At 28.2% G+C, this 10,976-nt stretch overlaps 1 protein-coding gene across 1 annotated transcript; it reads right to left on the bottom strand.

Moving 5' to 3' along the window:
• Positions 1 to 718: 718 nt before the first annotated feature.
• Positions 719 to 3,201, bottom strand: LOC110652339 (probable WRKY transcription factor 49). Its single transcript, XM_021807905.2, has 3 exons — positions 2,757 to 3,201; positions 2,512 to 2,658; positions 719 to 1,255 (listed from the first exon to the last, which is right to left on the bottom strand). The coding sequence occupies exons 1-3, from the start codon at positions 3,029 to 3,031 to the stop codon at positions 856 to 858; spliced, it is 822 nt and encodes a 273-aa protein (XP_021663597.2). The 5' UTR covers positions 3,032 to 3,201; the 3' UTR covers positions 719 to 855.
• Between the last annotated feature and the right edge of the window lie 7,775 nt (positions 3,202 to 10,976).

The following is a 10,976-nucleotide window of genomic DNA, read 5'->3' as shown; positions in this document are numbered from 1 at the left end:
TAACTTAACAATAACTACAATACTGTTTCTGATGATATATCTTAACTTAGAGCTAATTACAAAGCTTTACCATCAATCAATTATAATTTGTAATTTTAATTAATTATAAAATTGTAAATTAATATTTTAATAAATTTGTAATTTACAAAAGGGTTTGGCTTTCTTCTCTGTCAAAAGGCTTATTTTTAAAATATGAGGTAAGTTTTTTCAAGTTAAATGCTTGCAGTAATATATTTTTTTTTATTTAGTTTCATTTATTTCATAAAAAATATATTTTTTAAAAATATTTTTATATTTTATAGCGTTTGGAATACTTAAAAAAATAGATTAATAGAATTTTTATCATATTTTCAGATTTTTTGATATTATTAAATTTTAAATTTATAATCTTTAATAGATTTTAACAAGTAATGTCATTATATAAATGTAAAATACTAATAAAGAGTGTCGCAATTTGAAGACCATTTAGTCACACAATTATGTCTCTACATTTTTTTTTTTAAATTGACACTAAAATAATAAAATAATTTTTTCTAAACTTTTTTTAACGGTATTTAAAATGATATTTTTTTCTTAAAAAAAATTTATTAGAGGATATTCTCATTATTTTATTATTTGTTTAAAGAAATAAAAAAAATTCTAATGAAAGAAAAATATTTTTGAGATACAAATCTAAATATATAGAGTGCAAATGGTATTGCTAGTTGAGATAACTATGGATACAATACAATAGTAGTATTAATTAATATATAATTATACATTATTAAACCAAATTATCTAAGCCATAACAGAAGAAAAGAAGAGGGATTATTGGGTTATATAATATGATCCACTTAACATACATTCATGTAATGATCAAAAACAAGAATGGGTATGATTAGGAGACCAAGACAGTGAAGAAGGTGAAGTAGGTGGAGAACGGTAAGAAGAGCAAGAAGAAGAATTTGAAGACAATGGATTCCTAATCATCAAAGGCACTACATCTTCAAGCAGACCCTGAGGCTCGCAATACTCATCCACTGAGCCAGTGGTCGGACTTGCTCGTGATGGGCATTCTTCTGCTGTTTCAGCTGTCTTCTTGGGCTTCTTGAATGGTTGTGGATTCACAAGAATAGGTTGGTCCAGTAAGAAATATGGGTGAGCAAAGTGTAAATGGAGGCCCTCATAGGTGACTATGAGTGTGTCCTCGTCTTCTCTGGATCTTTCCACCTGCTTTTTTGCACTGCACCTTGGGTTTGTGCACTTGTAGTAGCTTCTGTTCCATATCAAATTATAATTAATGTAGTAACAATTTGTGACTAAGATATTATAAATAAGCATCATAAGTGTGAAAATTAATTGTCAGTTAAGGGCAAGTTTAATAATCACTTTGATTAATTAGTGTATTAAAATGCAATTTGCTATCTAAAGTAAATAAGTGTCTGTTATGTTAGTAGACTAAAACTGTTTTTTAGAAAAAAAATATCATTTTAAATGCTGTTAAAAAAATAATTTAAAAAAATATTTTTTTATTTTAATTATGATTAAAAATTATCAAATTTAATTTAAAATATTAAAAAATTACTTTTTTCAATAGTAGTTTTAACAGTAATATTAAACAGTTTCTAAAGAAATAAAGGATAAGCCTAAGCTAAGCTAGAGTAATTAAGATGTTAGGTGAAATTACTTAAATAAAGTAATTAAGATATGCCTCTTTCATTATCATAAAATAATTAAATAGGACAAGGAAACGGTTCAGAATAGAGCATGCTTTAAATGCTTTTTAATTTGGCCCATAAATAAACAACATAATTAATTGAGTCTCTATAATATAGTCCAATATGAGAGTTTGTCAACTAGGATGTCATATCTTCCATACAACAACTAATTAAGCTTTAATTAATAACTACTTAAGCCTCTTTCAACCATATTCTTTTCATGGTAAAAGCAATAACAAATGTTTTATTTAAAGGAAAGAATGCACATGCTTGGTTATATATATATATATATATATATATATATTATTACCAACCAAAATGAATGCATATTATATAAACTTTTGTAATATTAATTAAATTCGTCTTTAAAATTGTAAGATTTTAAATTTAGACTCAATTGAAGTTATATATATATATTATTATAAAAAGGTGGCAACGAAAGTGTGATTCACAAAATTTACCATGTATTATAAAAGATCAATGAAAAAAGACTATTGGGAAATGAAATGAAAAAAAAAAAAAACCTAATAGGAACATGAGATTATTTTTCATGTCCAAGAAAAAGGGTCATTAACTGTCACTTATAAGCAATGACTTGATGAGAAGATTGTTCTCCTTCTGAAGGAGTCATTGTACAAGGCCATGAGGAACTGTGGAAAGTGAGGATTTGATTAAAGATTTTATGTATGAAGGTTATGAATAAAATAATTCATAGCGAAATTGAATTTAGATATTTGAAAGTACTCAATCTGTCATCTCTAGGTGTATATATGTGTTAATATAAGGTAAAAGATAAGAGAGAGTTACTAGTTACCTAGGATATGGGCTGTTCTTGATAGATTTTTGGCCGTACTTTCTCCATTTATAACCATCATCAGCCATTCCATTGCCACACGTTTTGAATTTAAGAGTATATTTGTTATTCTCAATCTTACTGAAACCCCTTTCCAAAATCGAAATTCTGCAGAAAAAGGAGTCAAGTTCAATCAATTTAACAGGACCCAAGTCTAGAAATTTGAGAGAGACAGACAGAAATCTAAGTATAATATATATCCAAACCTGCAGGCCTGTGAAAGTGCTTGGAATTGGTCCATCTGAGTGCTGCTGCTAGTGATGGATAAAGCATGATCAATATCTTGGATTGTTGGCCCAGAATAGACAGTGGAAATGAGTCGAGTAACAGTTTGTTCATTGGAATAATTAGGAGTTGGTTTGGATTCAACAGCTTCATTTGGCAACAGGAAGAAAGGGGATTCATCATCAAGAAGCTCGCTCACAATAAGCTCATCTTCAGACCCATCAAGCCAATTATTTCCCTTTACTTGTTCCATCATTCTTGCCAACTCAATTATTTAGCTCTGAATTGCAGAAGAAGAATATGTCTACCCCTACCTCCCACACAGGCCAAAAGAAAGTGATAAGGAGGAGAGTAAGAGAAAGGTTTATGAATTGGGTATGAGAGTGGAGTAGATGAAGAGGATCGAAGTTGCCAAGTCTTCGTGCCTTCTTGACCTTTAAAGGAAGACTTACCCCTTCTTAAACTTTCTTTTTTCTTTAAAAAAAAAAAACTTGCAATTAATAATTAAATCATCTTTTATTATTTTTCTTCAATATTATTGACTCTAATTGAAATTGAAATTCGAAATTTTATACAACTCTAAAAAAATTTTAATATCACTGAATTAGAGTCTATTGATAATAATAATACTAATAATTATTATTATTGTGAAAAAGTTTACGGTAAAAAGGATATCTTCATCTAAGAGAAAATTGCTATAGTGAAATTCGAACTGAAAATAAAGTGAATTAAGAATTGAACTTTTAACCGTCGAACCATTCTTCGCAGGTAATAGTTATTATTTTTTTATGCATACGACAAAGTTGTATATTTTGCACATTGACTTAGATGAGGAATTCCGTGACCCTCAACTGGAAAAATTTTTGGTAAACTGCAGAACGGGCCACCACCTCATAATTTTTATAGGGACATAGTTTCTACTTTCTAGTTTGCATGCATGCCTGGTAATTCACATGTAGATCATATGCACAGGCAAAAAAAATTATTAGAATGATTAATAATTCATATACCCAAAGCATTAGTTTTCAATTTTTTGGAAAAATTACAATTTAATCTTTATATTTTAATAAAATTAATTATTTAGTCTTTATATTTTTGAAAAAATATATTTTAGTTCTTGTATTTTACTTTCATTAAACTATTTAATTTACCTATTAAATTTTTTGTTAATTAATACTTATCAAACTACTATTTAATCTTCCTCTTTTAGTGAAAGTAATTAGTTAGTTTTTATATTTTTTAAAATATTTTTATTATATTTTAAAAAATATATTATTTAATGAAAATGAAAATTTTGTTAAGAGAAGACTAAATCTGAATTTATATTTTTTAAAAAAACTATTTAGGTATTTTCATTTAATTTTCTTGATATTATTTTTATATTTTCTCAATTGAAAAATTTTTTTTCTATATTATTGCCTTAATTACTTAGAAATCTAGAGGAATTGATTTTTTTTTTTCATGCATACAATCTATATAAAATTTTATCAAAAGATGAAAACTATAGAGAGAATAAGAGAGAAAAAGGTGTGGATGTAAAGAGAAAGAAATATAGAAAAAAGAGAATAAGAGAGGGTAAGGGAGAAATAGAAGAGACAAGGTCAACCTAATTTGGGTATAAAAAAAATATTAGAAAGGACTAAAATAGTTAATGAAAATAAATTATAGAGATTAATTAATACATTTTTTAAAATATAAGAATAAATTAATTAATTTTATTAAAATAAATAAATTAAATAATAATTTAATTGATATTAAAATTATTTAACTAACAAAAAATTTAATAAAAATAATTTAACAAAAATAAAATACAACAACTAGACAGTGTATATATGGGAAGCAAATAAATAATTTTATTAAAAGACAGGGCTAAATTTTTTATTTTTTTGTTTTTTTACAGTTTCTATTTCTAACATCTGCATGGCATCTCTCTGTAATTCATTTAGTGTCTTGTTTTATTGTTTTGATGGGATAGATGAATCCCTGTGTACCTAAGCTATATCTCACATGACCCCATGTCAACCCTAGGGCAATAGTCAACCACTAGCTAATTATAATTAATTATATATATATAATTATTCTGTATCCTAATTAAATTATTTTCCTGTTTGTATCATTCTACTTGGAATTCTTTTTGGCAGTTGAGGATGCATTAGATACATACATTAGGTAGATAGGAGTAGAGATGCATTAATTATATGGATAATATACTTAATTAATTGGATATTATATATGGATTGTGGATTTAAATTTTCTATATTTTTTTAAATTATAAAAATATATTCAATTCCAATAAATTTTAATTTAATTATACTCAAATATTTTTAAAATTGTGAGTTAACCCAATCAATTATATAAAACAAAATTATAATTATATTAATTGTTATAAATTTATAAAATTTATTATAATATACTATTGTGGTATTTTAAAATTTCTATCACAGACGGTGGTGGCGGTGACGTGGATCAGTGGTTGCTTCATATTGAGGGAAGTTGTGCCCATATGTGGCTTTGACTTTGTGAATAGAAGAAACGGCCACTCTACTTAAGGACAACATGTGTGAGTGTGGTTGACTGTCAGAATGGGCTTAGGTTTGGCTTCGTTCGCTGTAGTGGGCGCAGGTTGAACAACAAGGAAGTAACAACACCAAACTAAAACTCCTGGACTTTTCTTAAAAGTCAACCCTTTATTAGGTGGGACCATCTGCTTTCTGATTAGCTTACACGTGTGGTGTATTGAGTCCCTGAATTTCACGGGTGCTCAACCATGGAGGTCCTGCTCCAGCCCACGCCTGATCTGATCCGACAAACTAACGGAAAAACCCATCCGTCTCCGTTTTCACGTTGCTGGATCCTTGTCTCTTCGCCCACGCTTTTTTCTTTTTTAAAATTTCATTGTTATTATTTATAAACTTCAATTGTTATTATTGGCCCAATATTGTTGGGTGAATCCAACTAATTGCTTTAGAGTTTGTAGGTCCAATTGGGCACTTTTATTATTGGGCTTTATAGAGCCCATTTAATATAAAGGACGAGAATGGGCATGGTTTCTAGAAGTAGAATAATTGGTAGTAAGTGTGCTTCGATTGAAATTTAATTATTAAAACCCTCTTCATCAATAACTTATAAAGTTGTACTTAGTGTTTTGATTAAAATTAAAATATTATTTTTTTATTTATATTATTTGATGGTATAATATTTATATTAATATTTAAAGATTAAGTATTTTTACTTAAGTTAATAAGATTATTAGCTTGTTTGACATTACTATTAAAATTACTGTTAAAAAAATCATTTTTTTAGATATTTTATTTAAAAAATATTAAAAAATAATTAAAAATTAAATTTAATAAGTTTAAATTATAAGAATAATAAAATAACAAAATAACTTTTTTAAATTATTTTTTCAATAATATATTCAGAAAAAAAGTTTTAGATCTTCAAAAGTAATGCTAAATAGGCACTATATTAATATCTTTTTTTACATTTAATGCCTATTTAAATAGTTATTTTTATTAAATATTTTTATTTTAAAAGCTATATAAATAGTTAATCACTAATATTTAATATCTAATAATTAATAAGTAATAAAATATAGCTGACAGTTAATAAAATAATTAATATATAATAAAATAATTAATAGCCACTGAAATAAGTAATAATTATTAAAATAATTAATATTTTCAAACAGTTCTAAATTAAATTAACAATTTAGAGTGTAATTAATTTATAGTAATAGGTGGGCGTAATCTTTGTTTTGTAGTGTGATTTGACGCCTCAGAGCAAAATAATTAGTGAGTTTGGTGAAGTCTCAGCATTTTCCAGCTGCAACGGAGAGGGAGAGGGAGAGGGTTTAGTTCCTTTGATAGAAAGAAATAACATTTATTGGGGACCATATTAATTGGTCTTAATCTAAGAGAAATTTATTATTATTTTTGATGCCGATGTTATCAACTTATCATTATGAAATTGAAAAAAAAATTGCTACTTCCCCGACGTTAAGCAAACTTCAAACAAGCTTTGCAAATTTACAGCTCAGTTGATGCCTTTTTGTTGTACTGTTTTAATTTTATATTAAGTTTCGCTTTGATTACTTATTACGGAAAATTGATGAGTTTTTTTTTTTTTTAATATATATATAGTTTTTTTAATATTTTCATTAAATTTATAATATTACACATTAAAAATACATTTATAATGTAAAATAATTAAATAAATACCAATTACTAAATAATATAGAAATATTATTAATTTTGAAGTTAAAATTTCTTAATTTTAAATTCTCAACCTTTACTACTTTTATCATTAAACCAAAATCTTATTGGCTTGAAAAATAATTCTATAGCTATCAAATTTTGAGTTTTCAACTATTGATATAGTTAACAGGCAACATGACTTTTATGATAATTGCTTCATTAAAAATATGTCATAAAACATGCATTTAATGTTTGTATTTGTACATTACAAAAGCGTATAAATTATAAATAAAATAAAATAAAATAAATATCATAACAAAATTTACATCTTTTATTCTTTTAATATAAGGTTATATTCATAAGTGTGTCTTTTTTCATTGTCTTTAAATAAATCATATAATTACAATCTCAAAATTGTATTACCCATTAATTTAATATGGACAAGGGCAACTTACTAATTATTCTACTCATAACCTCAATTATACATTATGCAAAGTATTTTTAACTATATGGGTAAAAGTCCCCTTACCAATAAATAATAATTCATTTCTCTTGAGTTCTATATACTTTCTGCACACCCTAAGTTAAAACCTCTCTCCTTTTATGGAAGTGCAATTTGCAATGAGTGAAAGTCACTCTTTTTATAGGCAAAAAGCAACTCTCTACACTTTAAAGATGAAGTAAAACTAATTAAGTTACTCATACTTCCTAATTGACAAAGTAATATTTATTTATTGAAAAAAATTAAGGGAATGATGATTCAAATCTGATATCTATTAAATAAATCTTATGCCTTTAACTATTAGATTAAATTAGATTAGGTAATGTGTGAAACCTTGATTTACAAAATAATGAAAAAATTAAACTAGATCTACTTAATAACAATTGAAGCCAAGTTATTAAGTATCCTTAATACTCGAAAATTATGCCATTTTCAAGCCCTTTTCACCCAATTGAGCAAAACTATCACTTTCTAAACGTGGCATTTTCCCCTCAGTTGAGAAATCCTTATCTCTAGACAAAAACAAAGACATCCCAAGGAAGAAATAATGTTTTTTGGGTCTTCTGGATTCAAACCCACACGAACAGTGGCAAATTAAGAGCCATGGGATCATAAACTAGGTGAAACATCTCATAATTAATCATATTATTGAGAAATGAGTTGTATTGACTATATGGACATGAACCTAACTATAATTAAATCTCATATTAAAAATCTTTGCTTATATGAAAATCATACTATTTATATGGTGCATCCTGCAGATTTTAATATTCCTTACTTTCAAAGATAGAATAGGTGGAAATCCAAAGAATTTCAAATCAAGGCAAGTACGATCTACCTTCGGAATACCTTTCGAGGGATTCGTATACCTGCTAGGATTCAACTGCCCAGCTCCTCTATGAAGCTAGTTATAGTAGTCTCCAAGACATATTATATATTTGTGGTTTTATGTAAATGTTTCAATTTTGAAGAAATTTTACTCAAAATTAAAATTTAATTTGACGAGAATTTAATTTTGGTTATTGAGAATTTTATGAAACAAGATCCAAGAGTGTTCTGTTAACTATTCATAAACGCATGACTTAAGTGTGATGTTGTTAATTAGTCAATTAATGTTTAATTTTAACAAAAATTTTTAAAATTAAATGATTTGGATAATTAATTTTATAAATTAGTGCAAAAGTTTGAATTTTTTAAATTAAAATTTTTTTAACATTGTTTTTTTTTTGTTTTAGCATCAAACCCAAAGGGTAAATATCATATATTTATGGGGAAGTGTGTTTTCCATATTCATTTGAGTCATCACTTAAAAAAAAATTCTCTCCGTCCACAAATAATAGCTATATTTGACCTTTTTATTTTGTCCAAAATTATCTATCACATTTAGAAGATCAAAGAGAATTAAATATTTTTTTTTTTAATTTTACCCTTTATCTCTATAAAATACAAAAAATATTTATACAAAATTTTCTAGAATTAATATTATCACCTCCTTCTTAATTAAACCAGCTGTTTGTTACATTGATATTCGTTTCTTCAGATTTTCAAGAAAGGGTAATTGATGTGCCTTGGTGAGGAACGAAACAACTCAGTCAAATTGAACAAAAAGAAAATTCAAATTAAGAGAAAGAAAATAAGCAAACTAAACTAAAACAAGTATGGAGCTAAGTGGAATCAAGCAAGAACACTTAAAACACAAGAATAGAATTCTACCAGATTGAAACTCTTTTTGAAATTTTCTTTTTTAACTTGGAACAAAGTAAAAAAGAAAGAATAAAAGAAAATATTTTTGTAGTTTTGATGTTTATGAATTGAACTAAAAACAAAACAAGAAAGATAAAAGGATAAGTAGAAGAGAGAAATTCTTTGATAAGTTTAAAACACCACATAGAACCCAATCTTCAAAGGTAGACACTACACAAGAAACTTTGTGATAGGTCAAGTAATTCGCTATAATCAAACTAGATTGATAGTAATTGAAATTTGGTAGCACTTATTGTAACAACCCTAATTTTTAAATTTATTATTTTGTTGGTAAATATTAATATTTTATTTTATTTAAATTTTAGAAAATTATTTGAAATTTTTCGGATTTTAAAAATCGGGTTCGATTTTCCAAAAATATAAAACTTTGATGATTTTTAAAAATTAATTTAAAGACCACGTGACAAAACTAAAAATATATTTGGACTCTACGAATTTTTTTGAGTTTTCTAGAATTTTTTTGAAATTTTTGGGCCTCGTTTTCGATCCCAAGATAGAGTAAAAATTCAAAATTTTATATTCTGAATCGGACTGGCCGAATCAACCTGACCGGATCGGACTGGTAGAATCAGACCGGCTGAATCAGATCGGCCATTTCCCTTTTCTTCTTCCTCCGCGCGCGCCCGACACTTCTCCTTTCTCTCTCGTTTTCTCTCTCCTCTCCCCTCCTCTAGCCGCACCACTGCCACCCCAGCCTTTCCAGCTCACCGGGGCACCACCCCAGCCCCTCCTCGCCGCCAGCCGACGCTCCAGGCCACTGGAAAAGTCGCGCGAAACCTCCCCTTCGCGCAGCGCACTGTTTCGCCTTCCTAGCCAAAATGTGGCCGATCTGGCCACCAATCGGACCGGATCTTGGGCTAAACCTCTTCTACACCTCAAGAGCTTTCCATAGATACTAAGAACACCAAAATTTATCGAGCGGTTTTCCCAATTTTTATCCGGGAAGTTTTAGCCCATTTCGATTTTTGGACTGAATTTCTCGCAAACCGTGAACCCCATGAGAAAACCTAGAGTACCGGAGTGCTCTACTCGTCGAGAGCTTCACGGCTATACCAATTTCAAAATTTTTCGACACCGTTTTTCGGTGGGTCCCACGAAAATTCGTAGTGTTTTTTCGAGCACTAAATGAGCTTAGAAAATTTCGTAAAAATTATATACTAACCCCCGTGTTGTGGGCTTTGTGTAGGTACACTCAATTCGAGAAAATTCAACGGTTGCCTAGGTTTGTAAATTTCGGGCCGAACAGACAGGCTATTGAAAAAGTCCTAGAATTGGATCGAGATTTTGGCTACCCAATCATTGTCAGACATCCTGAGCGTGTTCCCGAGGTCGAAATCGGTATAGGTAAACCCGAACCTTACTTTTTCTTAATTATCTAGTGCTTGAATTGGATTAAAAATCCATAAAATATTTGTGATAGTTTAAAAAATTATAATTCCTTTTGCATTAGCTTAGTAAAATGCTAAGGACCACCGGCCAAAGTTTTAAAATTTTTAGAGTTCATTTGGATAGTTTTTGCAAAAGGGTTAATTATAAGGACTAAACTATAATTTTTCATATTATGATTATTGACTGTTTGGATACGCCCAGGAGGGGCTGTGTGATGTGATTGAGTTGTGGATATGTGGTTTGAGGATATAGAAGTGCGTTTTAAGCCCTTTTACAGGTTGGGTAGGTCCTAAGTATAGGAGAGACTCTACCGGATTTTTGACACGACTTAGGACATCTTTGATTTTTTC

The sequence above is a fragment of the Hevea brasiliensis genome, chromosome 5, assembly GCF_030052815.1.
Source record: "Hevea brasiliensis isolate MT/VB/25A 57/8 chromosome 5, ASM3005281v1, whole genome shotgun sequence".
Taxonomy (NCBI): Eukaryota; Viridiplantae; Streptophyta; class Magnoliopsida; order Malpighiales; family Euphorbiaceae; genus Hevea; species Hevea brasiliensis.
This window is presented reverse-complemented; position numbering and strand designations above follow the sequence as displayed.

Bases quoted from the DNA above. Each gene is read 5' to 3' on its own strand.
- LOC110652339 (XM_021807905.2), bottom strand. From the start codon at position 3,031: ATGATGGAACAAGTAAAGGGAAATAATTGGCTTGATGGGTCTGAAGAT. The intron at 2,659-2,756 runs GTTTGGATATAT...CTTTTTCTGCAG, and splicing joins GCACTTTCACAGGCCTGCAG to AATTTCGATTTTGGAAAGGG. The intron at 1,256-2,511 runs GTAACTAGTAAC...GATATGGAACAG, and splicing joins AAGAACAGCCCATATCCTAG to AAGCTACTACAAGTGCACAA.